The sequence below is a fragment of the Trichomycterus rosablanca genome, chromosome 13, assembly GCF_030014385.1.
Source record: "Trichomycterus rosablanca isolate fTriRos1 chromosome 13, fTriRos1.hap1, whole genome shotgun sequence".
Classification (NCBI taxonomy): domain Eukaryota; kingdom Metazoa; phylum Chordata; class Actinopteri; order Siluriformes; family Trichomycteridae; genus Trichomycterus; species Trichomycterus rosablanca.
The window spans coordinates 11,602,186-11,617,727 of record NC_086000.1 but is presented as its reverse complement, the minus strand read 5'-3'; the positions used below and the strand labels follow the sequence as shown (position 1 = coordinate 11,617,727).

At 39.1% G+C, this 15,542-nt stretch overlaps 3 protein-coding genes across 3 annotated transcripts; 1 reads left to right on the top strand and 2 right to left on the bottom strand.

The window, feature by feature from the left end:
* Positions 1–28: 28 nt before the first annotated feature.
* LOC134324879 (uncharacterized) lies at positions 29–3,503 on the bottom strand. Its single transcript, XM_063006760.1, has 9 exons — positions 3,454–3,503; positions 3,117–3,209; positions 2,600–2,718; positions 2,103–2,504; positions 1,812–2,019; positions 1,382–1,599; positions 1,146–1,299; positions 897–1,006; positions 29–804 (listed from the first exon to the last, which is right to left on the bottom strand). The coding sequence occupies exons 2-9, from the start codon at positions 3,154–3,156 to the stop codon at positions 493–495; spliced, it is 1,563 nt and encodes a 520-aa protein (XP_062862830.1). The 5' UTR covers positions 3,157–3,209; positions 3,454–3,503; the 3' UTR covers positions 29–492.
* Positions 3,504–3,574: 71 nt separating this feature from the next.
* Positions 3,575–6,972, top strand: LOC134324878 (uncharacterized). The gene is made up of 3 exons (XM_063006759.1): positions 3,575–4,153; positions 4,362–4,460; positions 4,636–6,972. Exons 1-3 carry the CDS (start codon positions 3,767–3,769, stop codon positions 6,769–6,771), a joined length of 2,622 nt encoding a protein of 873 aa, XP_062862829.1. The 5' UTR covers positions 3,575–3,766; the 3' UTR covers positions 6,772–6,972.
* Positions 6,973–8,928: 1,956 nt separating this feature from the next.
* heatr4 (HEAT repeat containing 4) lies at positions 8,929–11,248 on the bottom strand. Its single transcript, XM_063006768.1, has 3 exons — positions 11,123–11,248; positions 9,458–9,658; positions 8,929–9,303 (listed from the first exon to the last, which is right to left on the bottom strand). Exons 1-3 carry the CDS (start codon positions 11,184–11,186, stop codon positions 9,143–9,145), a joined length of 426 nt encoding a protein of 141 aa, XP_062862838.1. The 5' UTR covers positions 11,187–11,248; the 3' UTR covers positions 8,929–9,142.
* Positions 11,249–15,542: the final 4,294 nt, after the last annotated feature.

Here is a 15,542-nt window from a genome sequence, read left to right as displayed (position 1 = left end):
CATAAGTAAATCACCACCAAAACAAGTGAAAATTCTGTCAACATTTATTGACAGTACTGTAAAACTATCAAACACTTGTTTAATACACACTAAACAATTGAAGTACACAGTACTTTGCAGCAATTGACAGTGAACAACTGCACAACATCACCTTACCACTAGTACAGTCAACTTCCCAAGAACATGGAATGAAGATACATCTCAGTATACTGAGCAAACAGCAAGATAGACCAAGTTATGCAACTACATCTTAGTAAAGGATTTCCACTTTGTGAATGCTTGATTATTAAACCACTTGTTTGTGGGTAGGTGAGGGAGGAGTGAGTGTGAGAGAGTAGAGAGAAAGAATGTGTGAGAAAGAGAGAAGAGGGAAAGAAAAAGATTGACAGAGAGAGACATGGGAGAGGAGGGGGGTTTAAATAGACAGTGAACAACTGCATTTGAACATGAGTTTCCCCACTAGTAAACAAAAAAAAAACAGGCCATGTGCAACTACTTCTCAATAAATGATTTCCACTCCACCATTGCCCTCTTATATGCACCTGTAGCATCTCGATCATGGATCGCATCACACAGTACCTCAGTTTGAATGACCGAGAGGAGGGTTGCAACACATTTTGGGTACATCAGGTGCATCGTGTAGTAGTATGCCATTAACATCAACATCCCATCAAAGAACTCCTCCTTTGGTATGGTGCTTACAGGTACGTTTCCCATGGCAAGGATGCAGACCTTTCCATCAAACAGTAACACTGGACTGGTGAGAGGACGCTTCTCCAAGTAAAGCGATGGATCCTCCCTTGCCTTTAATTTAAAAGAAAAAGAAAACAATTGTAAATGTCTGAAGACGTTAAGAGAAAAATCAATATAGTAACTGAAATGCACAATAACCTCACCTGAAGGACATGCAATAGTGCTTCACTGGGATTCCCGAGCCGTTTTGGTGGCGAAGTTGGTGAGGGAAATAGTGATGGGAGACCAGTCAAAATGGCAATGGTGAAATCCGCTGGAAGAGGCATAATTAGATAAATTATTTTAAATAATTAAAAACACCTGTGTATCAGAGGTCCTGCAGACACAAATTGGAAGCTGAAGGATTACAGTAGTTTTGCAGGGTTCAGATTTGGAATAAAACTGCAACATACCATCATGCATATTCAAGGGTATAGGGGGTTTCAGGACTTTCTTCCACACACCATAGAACTGGACATTGGCACAGAAGTTTTCCCATCTTTTCTTTGTTTCATCAATGTATTTGGGGTTGGTGCCACCCAAGATGCGACGCAGCTCATCCATTGCCTAGGATAAAATTGTGCATTTAGTGCAGCTGATATCATTATACAGAAACAAGCACACAAAAAGGGTGAGATATGAAACTTACATTTTGAGGGTCTTTGAAACATGGATATGCTTCAAATATCTTCGCAATCCTGTCTTCCTCCTTCAACACACTTGAGTCAATGAAGGCCCGCCTTCCATCAAACTCAAGGTCCAAAATTTGAGCAACATCACTTGGGTTGGGTTTTGAGTTGGGTTTGCTGTACATATTGAAGAGTGTTTTGTAGTGCCTTGCCTGCATTTTCAGACTGTCCTGATGTTCTAAAATACAACAGTAGAGTTCAGACAGTTTAATAATTTCTAAATATATTTTCTTGATCAGCCAAAGAACAGGGAAAATAAATAAATAAATAAAACTCATGGGTAAATATTCAAAGTGCCAGTGTAAAGGTAAGCTCTTTAACAAAAATATAAATCCAAGGGAAAACACACACGCACAAAATAAAAACAAACAATACCGAATGCAGTATTACCTGGACTTAAGTCATCATTGCTGACATCGCTCTCTGGAAGAATGACAGTTGAAGCAGTTGAAGCTGAAGAACTTGCAGTACCTTCTTCTTCTGTACTTGTTTCAAAGAGTGATCTCTTTGCAGACCCTCTTTGTGGCTTTGGGCCCTGCCTCTTTCTTGGAGACTTCATATTTTGCAGTCGTTTATACATTTTAGAGTAAATCGTCAGCTGTGGCAAAGGAAAGTTAAGCTACGTTAAGCTGCCATGTCATCCACCAAGCCCTTAAATGGTTTAGATGCAAAATAACTTACATATGGCAGATCTGAAGTGTCACGTAGCATAGGGTAATAGTCAACGATCTTCTGTGACATTGCTCTCAGCTCAAGTTTTGAGGGGTATCTTTCCTCTTTTCCCAGAGGACTAGCACGCAGGATGGCAACCATGCTGGTGATTGTGTTTCTGATGAGCCTACAACTTAGCTCCTTTGACATCTTGCAAACTTTTTCCTTTCCATTGCGGAGCAAATCAAAATACTGGCTGCGCACCATGTCCAACTCTGAGTCAGTGTACACTACATACTCTGGTGGGTCTGGCAGTTTCACCGTTTTGGCTGTGATTTCATGAACAGGGGTAGAGGTCTGAGGCTGGCTTGTCAACACTGCACAGGTAGCTGACACATTCCCACTTCCTCGGTTTTGATCAGGATCACCATCCTATACGAATTACAACACCCACAAAACATTCTTTAAAATAAAATCAAATTTTATGCTTTCCATAAACCTCCTGAGTTCCTCCACAGACGCATTACCTTTGGACCAATCATGTCCCATAATTTCTTCCTCTTCAGAAAATTCTCTGGTCCAGGAAAGAGGTCTTTCAAATCTTCCCGACTTAGGGTTTTCAGAACCTCCTCATCAATATTTGCAGCTTTAAAAACGCCTGGCATTAGTATCACATCACATATGTTTTGGTACGAATTTTTCATTGAAACATAGCCTACAACTGTACATATCTATGGATATTTGCTAGCAGCATGACTAGACTAACTGAAAAAAAAAACCCGGCAAACATCGTTTTAAAATACATACAAAACGAGATGAATGCACGAATAATTCTAACACATCGTCCATTCTGATCAGCAAATAACCCCTAACTTAACAGGAATTTCTTAGAATTGCCAACTATTTAATTTAGGTTTATCCAACACTTTTCTGAAATGCTAACGTGTTAGCTTGTGAACTTGGTGTTTCTCCATCTGCACATGATTCCATTAATGTACAAACTGACACCATGCTTTGAAATAGTCTAGTTTAAACACAACTTACCCCGTAGCACCGACAGTGTAGTCTCGTCTAAATCATCCATACCGAAGAAAGTGGCTTTTCTCTCTATCGCTGTTCTCAAATGTGAGCCGATATCTGAGGACAAAACATATAGATAAGTTAGCTAATGCTACCTAGCAAAAACATCTAGCTTAGTAGTGTAGACTTGCTGACTATGACTAGTTTTCGATAATAACGTTAAGCTCCTCAGTCTGCAAGCTAGGAGAGCAGGTAAAATATTAAAAATATTAAATAATATCGGAACAAATGTATACAATGCTGTAACATACAATATACTATACCAAATATATCGTGAACATAATGTTAAATCCGTGCTTACCCCGAAGTGCACTTTTCAGACGGCTTCTGTTGAACACTGCTGCTTTTTCCCAAAATGTATCAGGCGCCAAATCTCTTCAATTTATATATCTGACGTCATTTTGATGTGACGGTGAGCGGAGAGCAGGTCATAGAGCAGAGGCGTGAGCAGCATGTGCAAATATTTTCTCATATACAAAATTGTACGACATAAGTTGTTGTAAAAAAGTCTTGAAGGGAATTCATATTTCTGGTTAGCAAATAGGAGGCACAGGTGTAACCAAGCCCACAGACAAGCACCAAAACGAGCCTACTAAAGACTACTGGAGTGAATCATGGCAGTGTGGCGGTGTATGATCTGTTTCGTTTTTGTTGCGTTAAGTATAAAATCGCTCCTCAGCCACATAAATGTCACGCATAGCCGTAGTCAAGATTTTTGGGTTCTGTGTGGAATTGATGGTTGTGAACAAGATTTTAGAGTTTACAACTCATTTTATCGCCATCTTAAACGAACACACCCTTTGTATTTGGCGACCGGATGCCCACCAATGGCATGGGGGACAACACCTACTTCAGCTGCACTTGGGTCAGAGAACTTTGGTGCATCTATTTTTTCTGAAGCCGCTACTCCTGCAAGAACGTACTTTGTGGAGGAACAGTCACACGGCAGTCAAATTGAAACTTGTATGGAAACTCCTCCTGATTCCCATTCTTGTATTCAGGTAAGTTTTGATTTAAGTTAATTTTTTTAAGTTAATTTTAATCCATGAGGCAGATTTATGATTTCTGTATGGTGAAGTGAGGAGAAGACAGTCAAAATGTATGCTATAAAATGTATTGTAGGCTATGAAACTTAATTTGAAATTTAATTTGTATTATGGATTTGAGTGCATTTGTTATGACTGAGATATTCGATTTTATTCATGAAAGGAAAATAATGGAGCTGGAACATCTGTAACCGAACCGGATATTGGCAAGTCTGCGGCAGCTTTTGCAATCAGTGTCCGGGAAGAATGCCATCTGTCACAGGTCAGTTTTGCTTAAAAAGTGCATGTAGAAAGAGTGAATGTAATAATAATTGATAAACTGATAGCCTAATTGTAAAGTAGGCTAATTCTAATGCATCAGAATGTGTTGCATTTAATTCTGTGATGTCATGACATTATATTAGTAAAAATTAAGCCCAATTTATGACTTTTCACAGAGGACCGTCAACAGAGTCATTGGAGGGGTGCAACAGTACCAAGCAACTCTCTTGGATACATTAAGGATAAGAATGAGAAGCGTTTTTGACAGACATCCAGAGACAACCACTCAGCTTCAAAATGAGGTTCTGAATACTTTTGATACTTTCGAAGATCCTTTCTCAACCACAGCATATGGACAGAATAGGACTATTTGTGAACTCTTCAGTCCAGTCTGCCCAGAGGAAGTAGTTGTCTCTCAGAAGATTTGTTTGGTTAAGCAAGGTAGTTCAAAGGTTATGGCCATAAGAAACAAAAGTTTTTACTATGTACCACTAATTGAAAGTCTAAAGCAGCTACTGACCAATTCCAGAATTTTCTCCATGTTGAACACTGTACCACAGAGAAGCAGAGAGGGATTCTTGTATGACTTTTCAGATGGGTCTCTTTTTACATCTCATCCTTTATATTCTGTGAGGCCTAATGCTTTGCAGATCATTTTGTACTCAGACGAGATTGAAATATGTAACCCTTTAGGGCCCCATACTTCTTCAAATAAGTTGTTAATGGTTTACTACAGTTTAGGTAATATTGATCCAAAATTTAGGTCCAAGTTAGCAGCAATACGACTCCTTGCTATTGCAAAATCTGTTGATGTTTCTAAATGGGGTATAGATGTTATTTTACAAAGAATTATAAAAGATCTTATTCTGCTTTATAACGGTGTCAAGGTTGAAACACCACATGGTGAAATGGACTTGTTTGGAGCTGTGATAGCAGTATGTGGAGATACACTTGCTCAACATGAGCTTGCTGGCTTTAAAGAAGGGGTTGGCTTTGCCTATAGCAAGTGCAGACACTGTGAATGCACCTTTGAGGATATGCAAATATATTTTGATGAGAATAATTTTGTCAGAAGAACACTAGAAAGGCATATTAGGCAATGTCTTGAAATAGACAAGGCAAGCACAGATACTTTAAAGTCCTCCCTCAAAACTACTTACGGAATTAATAGAAAAAGCAGACTTATTGATGTTCCTGCATTTGACCTAATCAGGCAAACTCCACAGGACATAATGCATGTCATTTTTGAAGGTGTTGCACCAATGGAAATGAAGCTTGTGTTAAAACGTCTTATACTGTCAGGTAATCTAGAATTAGATGTGTTCAATTCAGCCATTCAGAATTTTCCTTACTCGCCTCTTGATATACGTGATAAACCTTGCCCTGTTAGTGTCAGCACTTTGACAGCAAGTGACAACAAATTGAAACAATCATGTGGGCAAATGTTAATACTGTTAAAAGTATTACCTTTTATTCTGTATGACTTGGACGATGAGTATGTTACATTTATTGTTAAGCTGATTGAAATTGTACAGATTGTTCTTGCTCCTATTATTTCTTTACAGACAGTAATACGGCTTAAACTTATGATTGAAGAACACCTTAGTCAGTTCAAACATTTATTTCCCGAAACTAATGTAATACCCAAGCAACATTACATGTTGCATTTGCCCAGTCAAATTCAATCCCTTGGTCCTTTAATAAGAACTATGTGCATGCGGTTTGAGGCCAAGCACAGTTATTTCAAACAGTGGGCTCCAAAGTTGAATTTTAAAAATGTGTGTAAGTCACTTGCCAAACATAATCAATTTCTTGAATGTTGTCAACATGAAATTGGCATTGAACATCCCATTTTTGCAACCGAGAGAGAATTGGGGCCTGTTACTGATATTTCAAATACTGATTATGTTAAGGCCAAATTTAGAGATTTTTTTAATATGGACATCAGTCAATCTGTTGTCTCTGTGAAGTGGCTAATTCTCAATGGAAATAAATACATCAGTGGGAAGTCTCTGATTATTGCAGATGTGAATGATACTTTGCCTGTGTTTGGACTGGTGAAAGACATCTTTTTAGTAGATTCTTCTTTTGTTGCTTTTGAGTATCAGCGTTATGAAACATTGCATTTTGATAACAATTTGTTGGCATATGAAGTTGCAGTTCCTGCTATTGCCCAGGCGACAGAATTGGTGCATGAGCTTTTAGATCACACCTCATATTTTCCAGTAAATTTTAAGGATAGTGTGTTTGTGCCAATAAAATATACTCTCTGTGATGTCCTTGTACATAGGAACGGCCCTGGGGATGTATAATGAGCTCTGGGTGAGATGTCCTCATACTGTACATTAGTTTGCTGTAGCTAGGTCAGTATTGGCCAGTTGTAGGCTGTTTGTTTTGCTGATCCAATTCCACTGTTGAAAAGTGGTCAAAGCCAATCTTTTGTTGGTTTGCTTACTTTGTTCTTCTAATTTTAATTATGAATTCCATTTACCAATAAAAAATGTTTTTACAAATGTAACTGTGAATTATTCTCAAATTAAGAAATTGAACTTAAATCAAGAAATGTAATGTATGAATCAAACTCAGTTTGTGTGGCTAAATCTTGAAATTAGTTTTGTATTGTGGAATAAAAGAGTATAAATGGATTCCTAAGGTATTTTTTACTTGTTTTACCAACAATATACTAAATTTAAGATTTCTTGACTAAGTAAGATAAGATAGACACATTCATGATGAATTTAAGACTATACCATGGGACCAAATGTAAGAAACTAGTGAATAACTCTTGAAACAAGATAATCAATCTTAAATTTCCTAATGTAAGATTTTAAATCTTGGTAAGAAGACAAAAATTTGCAGTGTGGGCAATGCCCACCTCGGCTCACCTGTAGACATGTCCCTGACTTAAACCCTATTGAGATGCTTTGGCTGAACTTTAAAAGCGAAGGTCTAATAGAAAGCTATTCAATGTGGATAAATAAAAGTAAGCTGGGCAGTTACACACAGGGCAAATTGGTTTAAGACCACTTTTTACCATCAATAAATAATGATAACTTAAGATAATTTACTCTTTTGATGTCTTCAGTAGATGAGTGTTCAAAGACTGTAGTCAGCTTGTACTAGAGTAAGGAAATGTTTACCGAGGAACATATTCCAAAAAAAGTTGGGACAGTAAAGCATTTACCACTTTGTAATGTTGCCATTCCTTTTTACCACAATTAAAAGACGTTTTGGCACCGAGGAGACCAAGTAATTTAGTGTTTCAGGTTTTATTTTGTCCCATTATTCCTGCAAACACGTCTTAAGATGTGCAACAGTATGGAGTCATCGTTGTCGCATTTTTCTCCACAAATTCTCTATTGGGGACAGGTCAGGACTGCAGACAGGCCAGTCCAGTACCCGTACCCTTTTCTTCTGCAGCCATGCCTTTGTAATGTGCAGCATGTGGTTTTGTATTGTCTTGTTGAAAAATACATGGATGTCCCTGGAAAAGATGACATCTTGAAGGCAGCATATGTTGCTCTAAGATCTCAGTGTACTTTTCTGCATTAATGCTGCCATCACAGAAGTGTAAATGACCTTTGCCAAGGGTACTGACACAGCCCCATACCATGACAGACCCTGGCTTTTGGACTTGTTGCTGATAACAGTCTGGATGGTCCTTTTCGTCTTTGGTCCGGAGCACACTGCGTCCATTTTTTCCAAAAAAGACCTGGAATGCCGATTCATCTGACCCCAATACACGTTTCCACTGTGTGATGGTCCATCCTAGATGCCTCTGAGCCCAGAGAATTGATGCCGCTTCTGGACACGGTTAACATAAGGCTTCTTTTTTGCACAGTAAAGTTTTAAGTGGCATTTGTGCATGTAACTCTGTATTGTAATGCTTGACAAAGGTTTGATAAAGTAATCCCTCACCCATGTGGTTATATCAGCTATTGTTGTGTCGTCTGAGGGATCAAAGATCATGGGCGTTCAGCTTAAGCTTGCGCGCTTGGCCTTTACACACTGAAATTCCTCCCAATTTCTTGAATCGTTTAATTATATTATGCACTGTAGAGGGAGAAATATGCAAATCCCTTCTGATATTTCTTTGAGGTACATTGTTTTTAAACATTTCAATAATTTTTTAAACATTTAAACAAACTGGAGATCCTGTGATCACCTTTGCTCATCAAAGCCTTTCCTGGATGCTGCTTTTGTACCAAACCATGATTACAATCACCTGTTGACATCACCTGTTTGAAATCACACAATTATTTACTTTTTTCACCTCATTACTAGCCCTAAATTGCCCCTGTCCCAACTTGTGTTGCAGGCCTGAAATGCAGGAATAGAGGTATATTAATAAATGAAATGAAGTTGAGCAGACAAAACTGAAATGAAATATATTGGTTTCAAACTGTCTGCAATCAAATAAAAGTCAAAGTAAATGTGAGGAACACTGCATTTTTATTTTATTTGCATTTTCCATACTGTCCCAACTTTTTCTGATTTGGGGTTGTAAAATCTTTGGTGTGGTTTAGTGAGTGAATGTGGGAGTGTCAAATGCCCTGTAATGGACTGAATCTGTATTCAGTGTGTGTTTCCAAGTCAAGCTTGTTTTTTATGTAGTGTTTCAATTACCTGTGCCTGAACTGAGTGATTCAGCACTTTGTGTTAACCAGATCATGGACTCATTTGTTAACTGACAGACAAACCTTTTTTACCTGGATCTGGATCAGCTTGTGGTCTGTTAACTGCTATTGATGCACAAGCAGCAATGGCTGCCAATCGCACTTGGTAGTGCTGGTTAGCGAGAGCCTTTTTTAAGCCCTCGGTAGTCACACTCTGCCAGGAGGTTTCTGTAAGAAGGATGCAATCTTCTCTTAGCAAAGACACAGAATCCTGGGAATGTGTTAATCAATGTGAAACCATGCTAAGCCTCAAGTAAAGACTGATTAAATTAAAAGCATTTATTTATCCAGGGAACTTAATGCCTCAAGTACAGGAACTCACTAATCTTGTAGGCATTCCTCCACTCCTCCACTGCATAGCGAAGGGCAGAAAGGTCTAGCATGGGCATGTAGAGAGTCGGTTGCTTGGGCACCTCTGTTTCTTGTCCACTGCAGTGAGGCCTGAGGCCTAGCTCTGTCACATCAGCTTTTATGTGCAAATAAACCCACTCCTGTTTTTCTGTCCTTAGCCAACCCATTCTTGCTAGGAAAAAATAAAGATCACGGTCAGGGATATATGAGAAGACCAACTTGAGTCTCACTCCAGGTGTAATCAAAAATTTGAGTGGACATGGGCTTACCTGACCGGATTGTTAAAAGATTAAAAAATATATACCTACATTAATCAATATTTTTCTGTCTCAACATGCAAATTATAGGTAAACAGGTTCTAAACCTGCCCTGTGTAAACAGTTCAGTTCCATTAAAATGTTGCTAACCATGTGTGTCCCTTTATGGTAAGAATTTATCATCTTATAATGGCCACTTCTTGCATGATAGTGTTCCAAATTAAAATCACTTTTATTTTATTTTTGTTTGTTTTACCACTGATCACCACCGTTATTCTGGTCAGTGTCATGTTTGGTTCAGCTTTCCTTGAACGCAGTAACACAGGGGTACCACTGCAGATAGCACCACTGGGGATTGCAACCTTGGATCTTAGTGGTAGTGGGCTTGTGTAACATACAAAGCACCAAACATCCCTTTATTTGTAAATACTTTTAATTAAAAGAGGGAATTTAGATTATTGTATAAATAGTTGCTCAGTATAATAAAAAAAGATAAAATGATAATTTACACCTTAAGTATTAATACATGATCAAATACTACTTGGAACGTGTAGATATGCTTAGGGCATGATTGCCAGTGGTCATATTCCAAAAACACCGACATTGGAATGTTACTGGAAAGTGCTGTACATGACAAGAATTAATTGTATTGTATGACGTCCAAAACCCAGTTCTAGCTGGTTTAGACCAGTTCCTATGTTCTAGCTAAGAAATCTGTTAATGGTGGAATCTTCCACTGTCCTACAAGGTCACTGATGGTAGTACATAGGGTGATTATTTTCTTTCCTTCTTATCGCTTTCACCGACTTTCTATGTAAGACTATGTCAGTGCGATCCTTTGCATACAAGAATAAAACTCTTTTCTACTCAAAATTCCTGTATTTGATGTATTGAATTATGGGTTTTTCCACCACTGTATTCAATCAAATACCAACATTTGGCACATTTTGGCAATCTGTGCTGTTGTTCATTATGCTGCGGTCTTGCTTTTTCTGTTTTGTAGATGCACTTGTTGGGCAAACACATACAGTTTTTTTTTAATGACCCACACTATTATAATTATAAACATTTTTCTACAGTTTTGTACACTGCTGTTCTACAGCTCTTGTTTTTTTGGAAAGGCGTACCACAGCACAGCACAGCGGTGCCTGCAGGGAGGGATGGCCGGACGATGTGGACGGGGTCTTTAAGCGCTGTGTAAGGACTCTGATTGGCGGATAGAGGCACCTGTGCAGAGTGCATGGGTGGAAAAGGGTTCTGTTAAGGGCTGGGCGCAGGTCGGAGGAGGTGTGAGCAGCAATATACACTCCGCAACTGCAAAAAATCGGGGCTCTCCAGCAGCAGAAGACAAATTGGCTTAAATACACAGTGATATTTACCTGAATAGGGATCCAATTCTGAGTTATCTGTGTCATAAACATAGTTTGCAGCATGTTGGCTCATGCAGCTCTGAGGGTAAGGCCTTTTTGAGAGCTCTCACTTTGCTCATCTGTACAAACTGATGAAATGATGTAATCCTGATCCCTAAGAAAATAATTTGATTACACTGTCACACATCCACAGACTTTCAAATGCTTAATAGTGCAATTTGACTTATAGGTTCTGACTTCAGCAATCAGGTGGTGCAGTGGTCTATCACACCAGCCCCCACCACTGATGAGTTTAAATCTTAGCAGTGCTAAGGCATCTATGCATAATTGGGTATATCTGAGGAGAGGGGAAGGACAAAGCCCTGTGATGGATTGGCACCAAAAAGCAGATGGGAGTTTGCAACATCTGAATTGGGGAAGAATAAAGAAAGACTAAAAAGTAGAAATTTTTGTGTGCAACAGATTTCACATGTAGAGGGTGAATTGTGAGTAATTTACAAAACGTAAATCCAGTAGTTTGGGGCAGTAGTAAGCAGCAGTTTGGAAACCGTTATTTCAGTTATTTAAAAAAAGCACAAACATGCTTTACTAAATATATTGTTGTAAATATATGCTTATTTCTAGTTTAATGCCTGCAACATACTCCAAAAAGTTGGGGCAATGTACTGTATAACAAAAGCATTTTAATCTAGGTTTAAACTGAGGGCCAGAATCAAACCTGAAACAATTGAGCTGTGTGGTACAAACACTGCAAACTACCCTACTGTGCCAACCTCCGCTATTTGTGCTATTTTGACATATTGTGTAGTATAGGTAGTGTGTTATTTGAAATATAGCCAATTGCTTCAACCATGGACCAATATAAGCATCAGATTAATACCTGTCCTTTATTTATATTCCTTTACAGACACCCTCACTTTTTTTTGTGTACACAAAGGTAACTTATTTCTTATGTGACATATTTTTATGTCACGTATAGTCACGCTATGCCCTCTGAATCATCCACCACTCATACTGGTGTGCAGGGTAACCCTGTTGACCTTGTGCCTGTTAGACACCTTGCTAGGTCAATAGCACTACTAAGATTAGCACTCGAGAGTTTAAACTCTCTGTGGTGATGAGCCAGTGCATTAATCCAATACACCATCCGAGTGTTCCAAGAGTATTTCTTTTAAAGAACATTTGTATTGTATTTAAGAGAAAAAAAAGACAATAGACAATAATTGACAATTGTCAATAATATTTTCTATATACTCACCTATCATAAACAGGCTGCAAAGTTTCCATGTGGCTGCTCCGTAGTGCTCTAGGTTCTGGGCTGGATTTGGATGCATTATAGAAGCCAGAGTATTCCTTGCTGCTTATGTTCTCATCATTTATTAAACTGGTGGCTTTAGCTACCTCATACTGATCCTTTCGCAGTGACTTCAGCTCTGTCCTATACTGACACTGTCTAGTCATCTGCTGGTCAACAATCCACAGGGCCATGGTGTCTTCCCTTTGCCCCCCTGTTGTTGTGTCTTTGATGGAACTGTGCAAATTTAGGACTTCTTCAAACCCTGTTTTTTTTTACCTGATTTTGATGTACCACAGACAGGAATCATACACAAAGACTTGCTGGTCACTGAATGATGTGCGAGCTGTAATGGTGTCAGGGCTGGTGGATAAGACATCATGAAGTCTCTGGGGATCTTAGGATGAGCATGCCATGGCAATGGTTTTGTTTTAGCTTGCTTTCTGGATTTAGAGTGGGTACTTGGTGCCAAAGGACCAGATGCACAGAAAAGCCGGCTGAAGTCAGCTTTACTGTATGGGATGCCATCTGGCCCCATTTCCCACAGGACGTCTTCAGAGAAAGTTAGGCCTTCAGAGACATTGGTGAGCAGCTGCTTGTAGAGCCGTTCCCCCTTGTGAGTAAGGTAGTGGTCCATTCTCCCTATTTAAATTATCTATTGAGCTTGTTTAGCCTCACTGTCTAGACTGAAAACATATTTATTTTCTCAGGCTTTTGATTAATATAGACAAAGGCGCAGAGCTTGGGGGTTCTTGGTCATAGAAACTTGTGGTGATCAGGGATGTTGGGTCGCTGTCGTTCTGCCTCTCTTGTCCAATCACTCTGGTTTGGGTAGGAGAGGTGGGCGCTGATGTCCTGTGAAAGCCTTCATGACCTTGTTACCTGCTCGCTCTCCCTTTTAGTTATGCTGTAATAATTAGGGCTGCCGGAGTCTAAAACTCTCTGTAAAACTGTTTGTCAACTAGCATTGTACATTATTAACTACATTCTCTGTTGTTTTACCCCGAGGGCATTCTGATGGAAACCTGTTTACCCGCCGAGGTTAAGGATTGAAGTCGAGACTGCCGGGACAACGATGCTGCTCCTGTCAGATGTGACGGGTCTGGAGTAATTGCAACGACAAGAAATCACTACAGACTTTATTGAAGACTAGAGCGGATAACAACTCTATTATTATTTAATTGTTTATTTATCTATTTATTACCACTGTATGCCTTTTAGATCATTCAATTCTGTGTTTGTATGATTTGTGTAAATCGTGTATTTATTTAAAGTATCCTCCAGACCACCCAAGAAGGACGGGCCCTGTTGAGTCTGGTTCCTCTCAAGGTTTCTTCCTGTAATTTTCAGGGAGTTTTTCCTTGCCACAGTCGCCCTCGGCTTGCTCAACAGGGGTTTTTGTATCTGTTGGTCCTGGATTTTGTAAAGTTGCTTTGAGACAATGTATATTGTAAAAAGCGCTATATAAATAAAGTTGACTTGACTTGACTGTCTAAAGACCAGGAACAAATCACAAGGTTAAAGAGATGAAATATTATAACATATAAACTAAGACATATAAACTTAAATTTTTAGCATTAAATACAGTGGACAATGTGGTATTACCATTGTGCCTTTTGGTAAGGAATGTTTACCTACACCTGTAAAGGACATGTACATCATAGCAGTCTTGCAAAGTCAATGATTTCAGCTCTTTTCTGTAACTGATAAAAGTCCTTGTGATCAAATCTCAGCTATGCTATCAACCTAGCCAGGTGTCCAATAGACACAAGTGGCTGTGTCTAATGGAGGAAGGTCAATCAGGTTCCTCACTGTTGTGGCAAATGTGACCTTTGTTGGCTGGTGGCATTGGGTGCATCCAGGTGCAGTCTCTTCCCCAATTAAGCAATGCATACAACCCAAATAGGAAAATGTGGTCCATCAGACCAGGCCAACTTCTTTCATTGCTCCTGATCTGATGTTCACCTGCCATTCTATGACCTTTCATTGGTGGAAATGGGTCAGCATGGGCAATTTAACCAGTTTGCTGCTACACAGCCCAATATGTATCAAGCTGAGATTCACTGTGTTCTGACATCTTTATATTGTAGCCAGGATGAACTCAGACCATGGACCAGATGGGCTAACCTTCACTCCCCACACACATCATTGAGACTTTGGCACCCCAACCCTTTCACCAGTTCGCCAGTGCACTGGTTGTTTTTCCTTGGACCACTTTTGGTAGGTACTATCCACTGCATACTGCAACACCCCCATAAGACCTGTTGTTTTGGAGATGATCTGACCCATTCGCTCAAATCTCTATGTAATACTGTTTACTTGCTGCCTAATATCCCTCCACCTGACAAGAGCCATTGTTTGTTTGTTTATTAGGATTTTAACGTCATGTTTTACACTTTGGTTACATTTAGGACAGGAACGGTAGTTAATCAGTTCCCAAGGTTATATCAAACACAGTCTTGGACAATTTAGTCCCTCCAATTCACCTCACTTGCATGTCTTTGGACTGTGGGAGGAAACCGGAGCTCCCAGAAAAAACCCACGCGGACACGGGAAGAACATGCAAACTCTACACAGAAAGGACCCGGACTGCCCCACCTGGGCATCAAACCCAGGACCTTTTTGCTGTGAGGCGACAGTTAGCCACCGTGCCACCCGACAACAGCCATTGTAACGAAATAACAGATGTTATTTACCTGTCGGTGATGATGGATGGATAGGTCTGTGTGTATTTTATGACTTGGAAATCAAGCCACGGGTATACAGGTCTTTTATGTGACTCAAAAATTATTAAATGAATAATTAAATGAAAGCTTCACGTAACAATACATATTTAAATATTTAATTGATTATTGTTGTGGTTGGTAGGGTTCATATAATTTAGCCCCTCTGTTTCTGTCAACATGATATTCTGTACAGTATTTATGTAAAAAGTTCTCACATGCTGTTTCACACCATGCCACCGTCTTCAATTTTCAAACAACAAAAATTCAAATAACAGTTCAGCTTTCATGTACTAAAATCAGCAATAAACTATAAAGGCGACCCTGTTAATTTTTTTTTTTTATTATGGACAAAATTAATCCTTACGTCGCATATTTTAATTAATAATAAAACTAGTTAGCTCGCTGATTT

Excerpts from the sequence above, each read along its gene's own strand:
- heatr4 (XM_063006768.1), bottom strand. The coding sequence starts at position 11,186 with ATGAGCCAACATGCTGCAAACTATGTTTATGACACAGATAACTCAGAA. Across the intron at positions 9,659-11,122 it reads AGAATTGGATCCCTATTCAG|CAAGAATGGGTTGGCTAAGG; the intron begins GTAAATATCACT and ends ATTTTTTCCTAG. Across the intron at positions 9,304-9,457 it reads GAGGAATGCCTACAAGATTA|AAACCTCCTGGCAGAGTGTG; the intron begins GTGAGTTCCTGT and ends TCCTTCTTACAG.
- LOC134324878 (XM_063006759.1), top strand. The coding sequence starts at position 3,767 with ATGGCAGTGTGGCGGTGTATGATCTGTTTCGTTTTTGTTGCGTTAAGT. Across the intron at positions 4,154-4,361 it reads ATTCCCATTCTTGTATTCAG|GAAAATAATGGAGCTGGAAC; the intron begins GTAAGTTTTGAT and ends TATTCATGAAAG. Across the intron at positions 4,461-4,635 it reads AAGAATGCCATCTGTCACAG|AGGACCGTCAACAGAGTCAT; the intron begins GTCAGTTTTGCT and ends GACTTTTCACAG.
- LOC134324879 (XM_063006760.1), bottom strand. The coding sequence starts at position 3,156 with ATGGATGATTTAGACGAGACTACACTGTCGGTGCTACGGG. Across the intron at positions 2,505-2,599 it reads GGGACATGATTGGTCCAAAG|GATGGTGATCCTGATCAAAA; the intron begins GTAATGCGTCTG and ends TAATTCGTATAG. Across the intron at positions 2,020-2,102 it reads ACACTTCAGATCTGCCATAT|CTGACGATTTACTCTAAAAT; the intron begins GTAAGTTATTTT and ends CCTTTGCCACAG.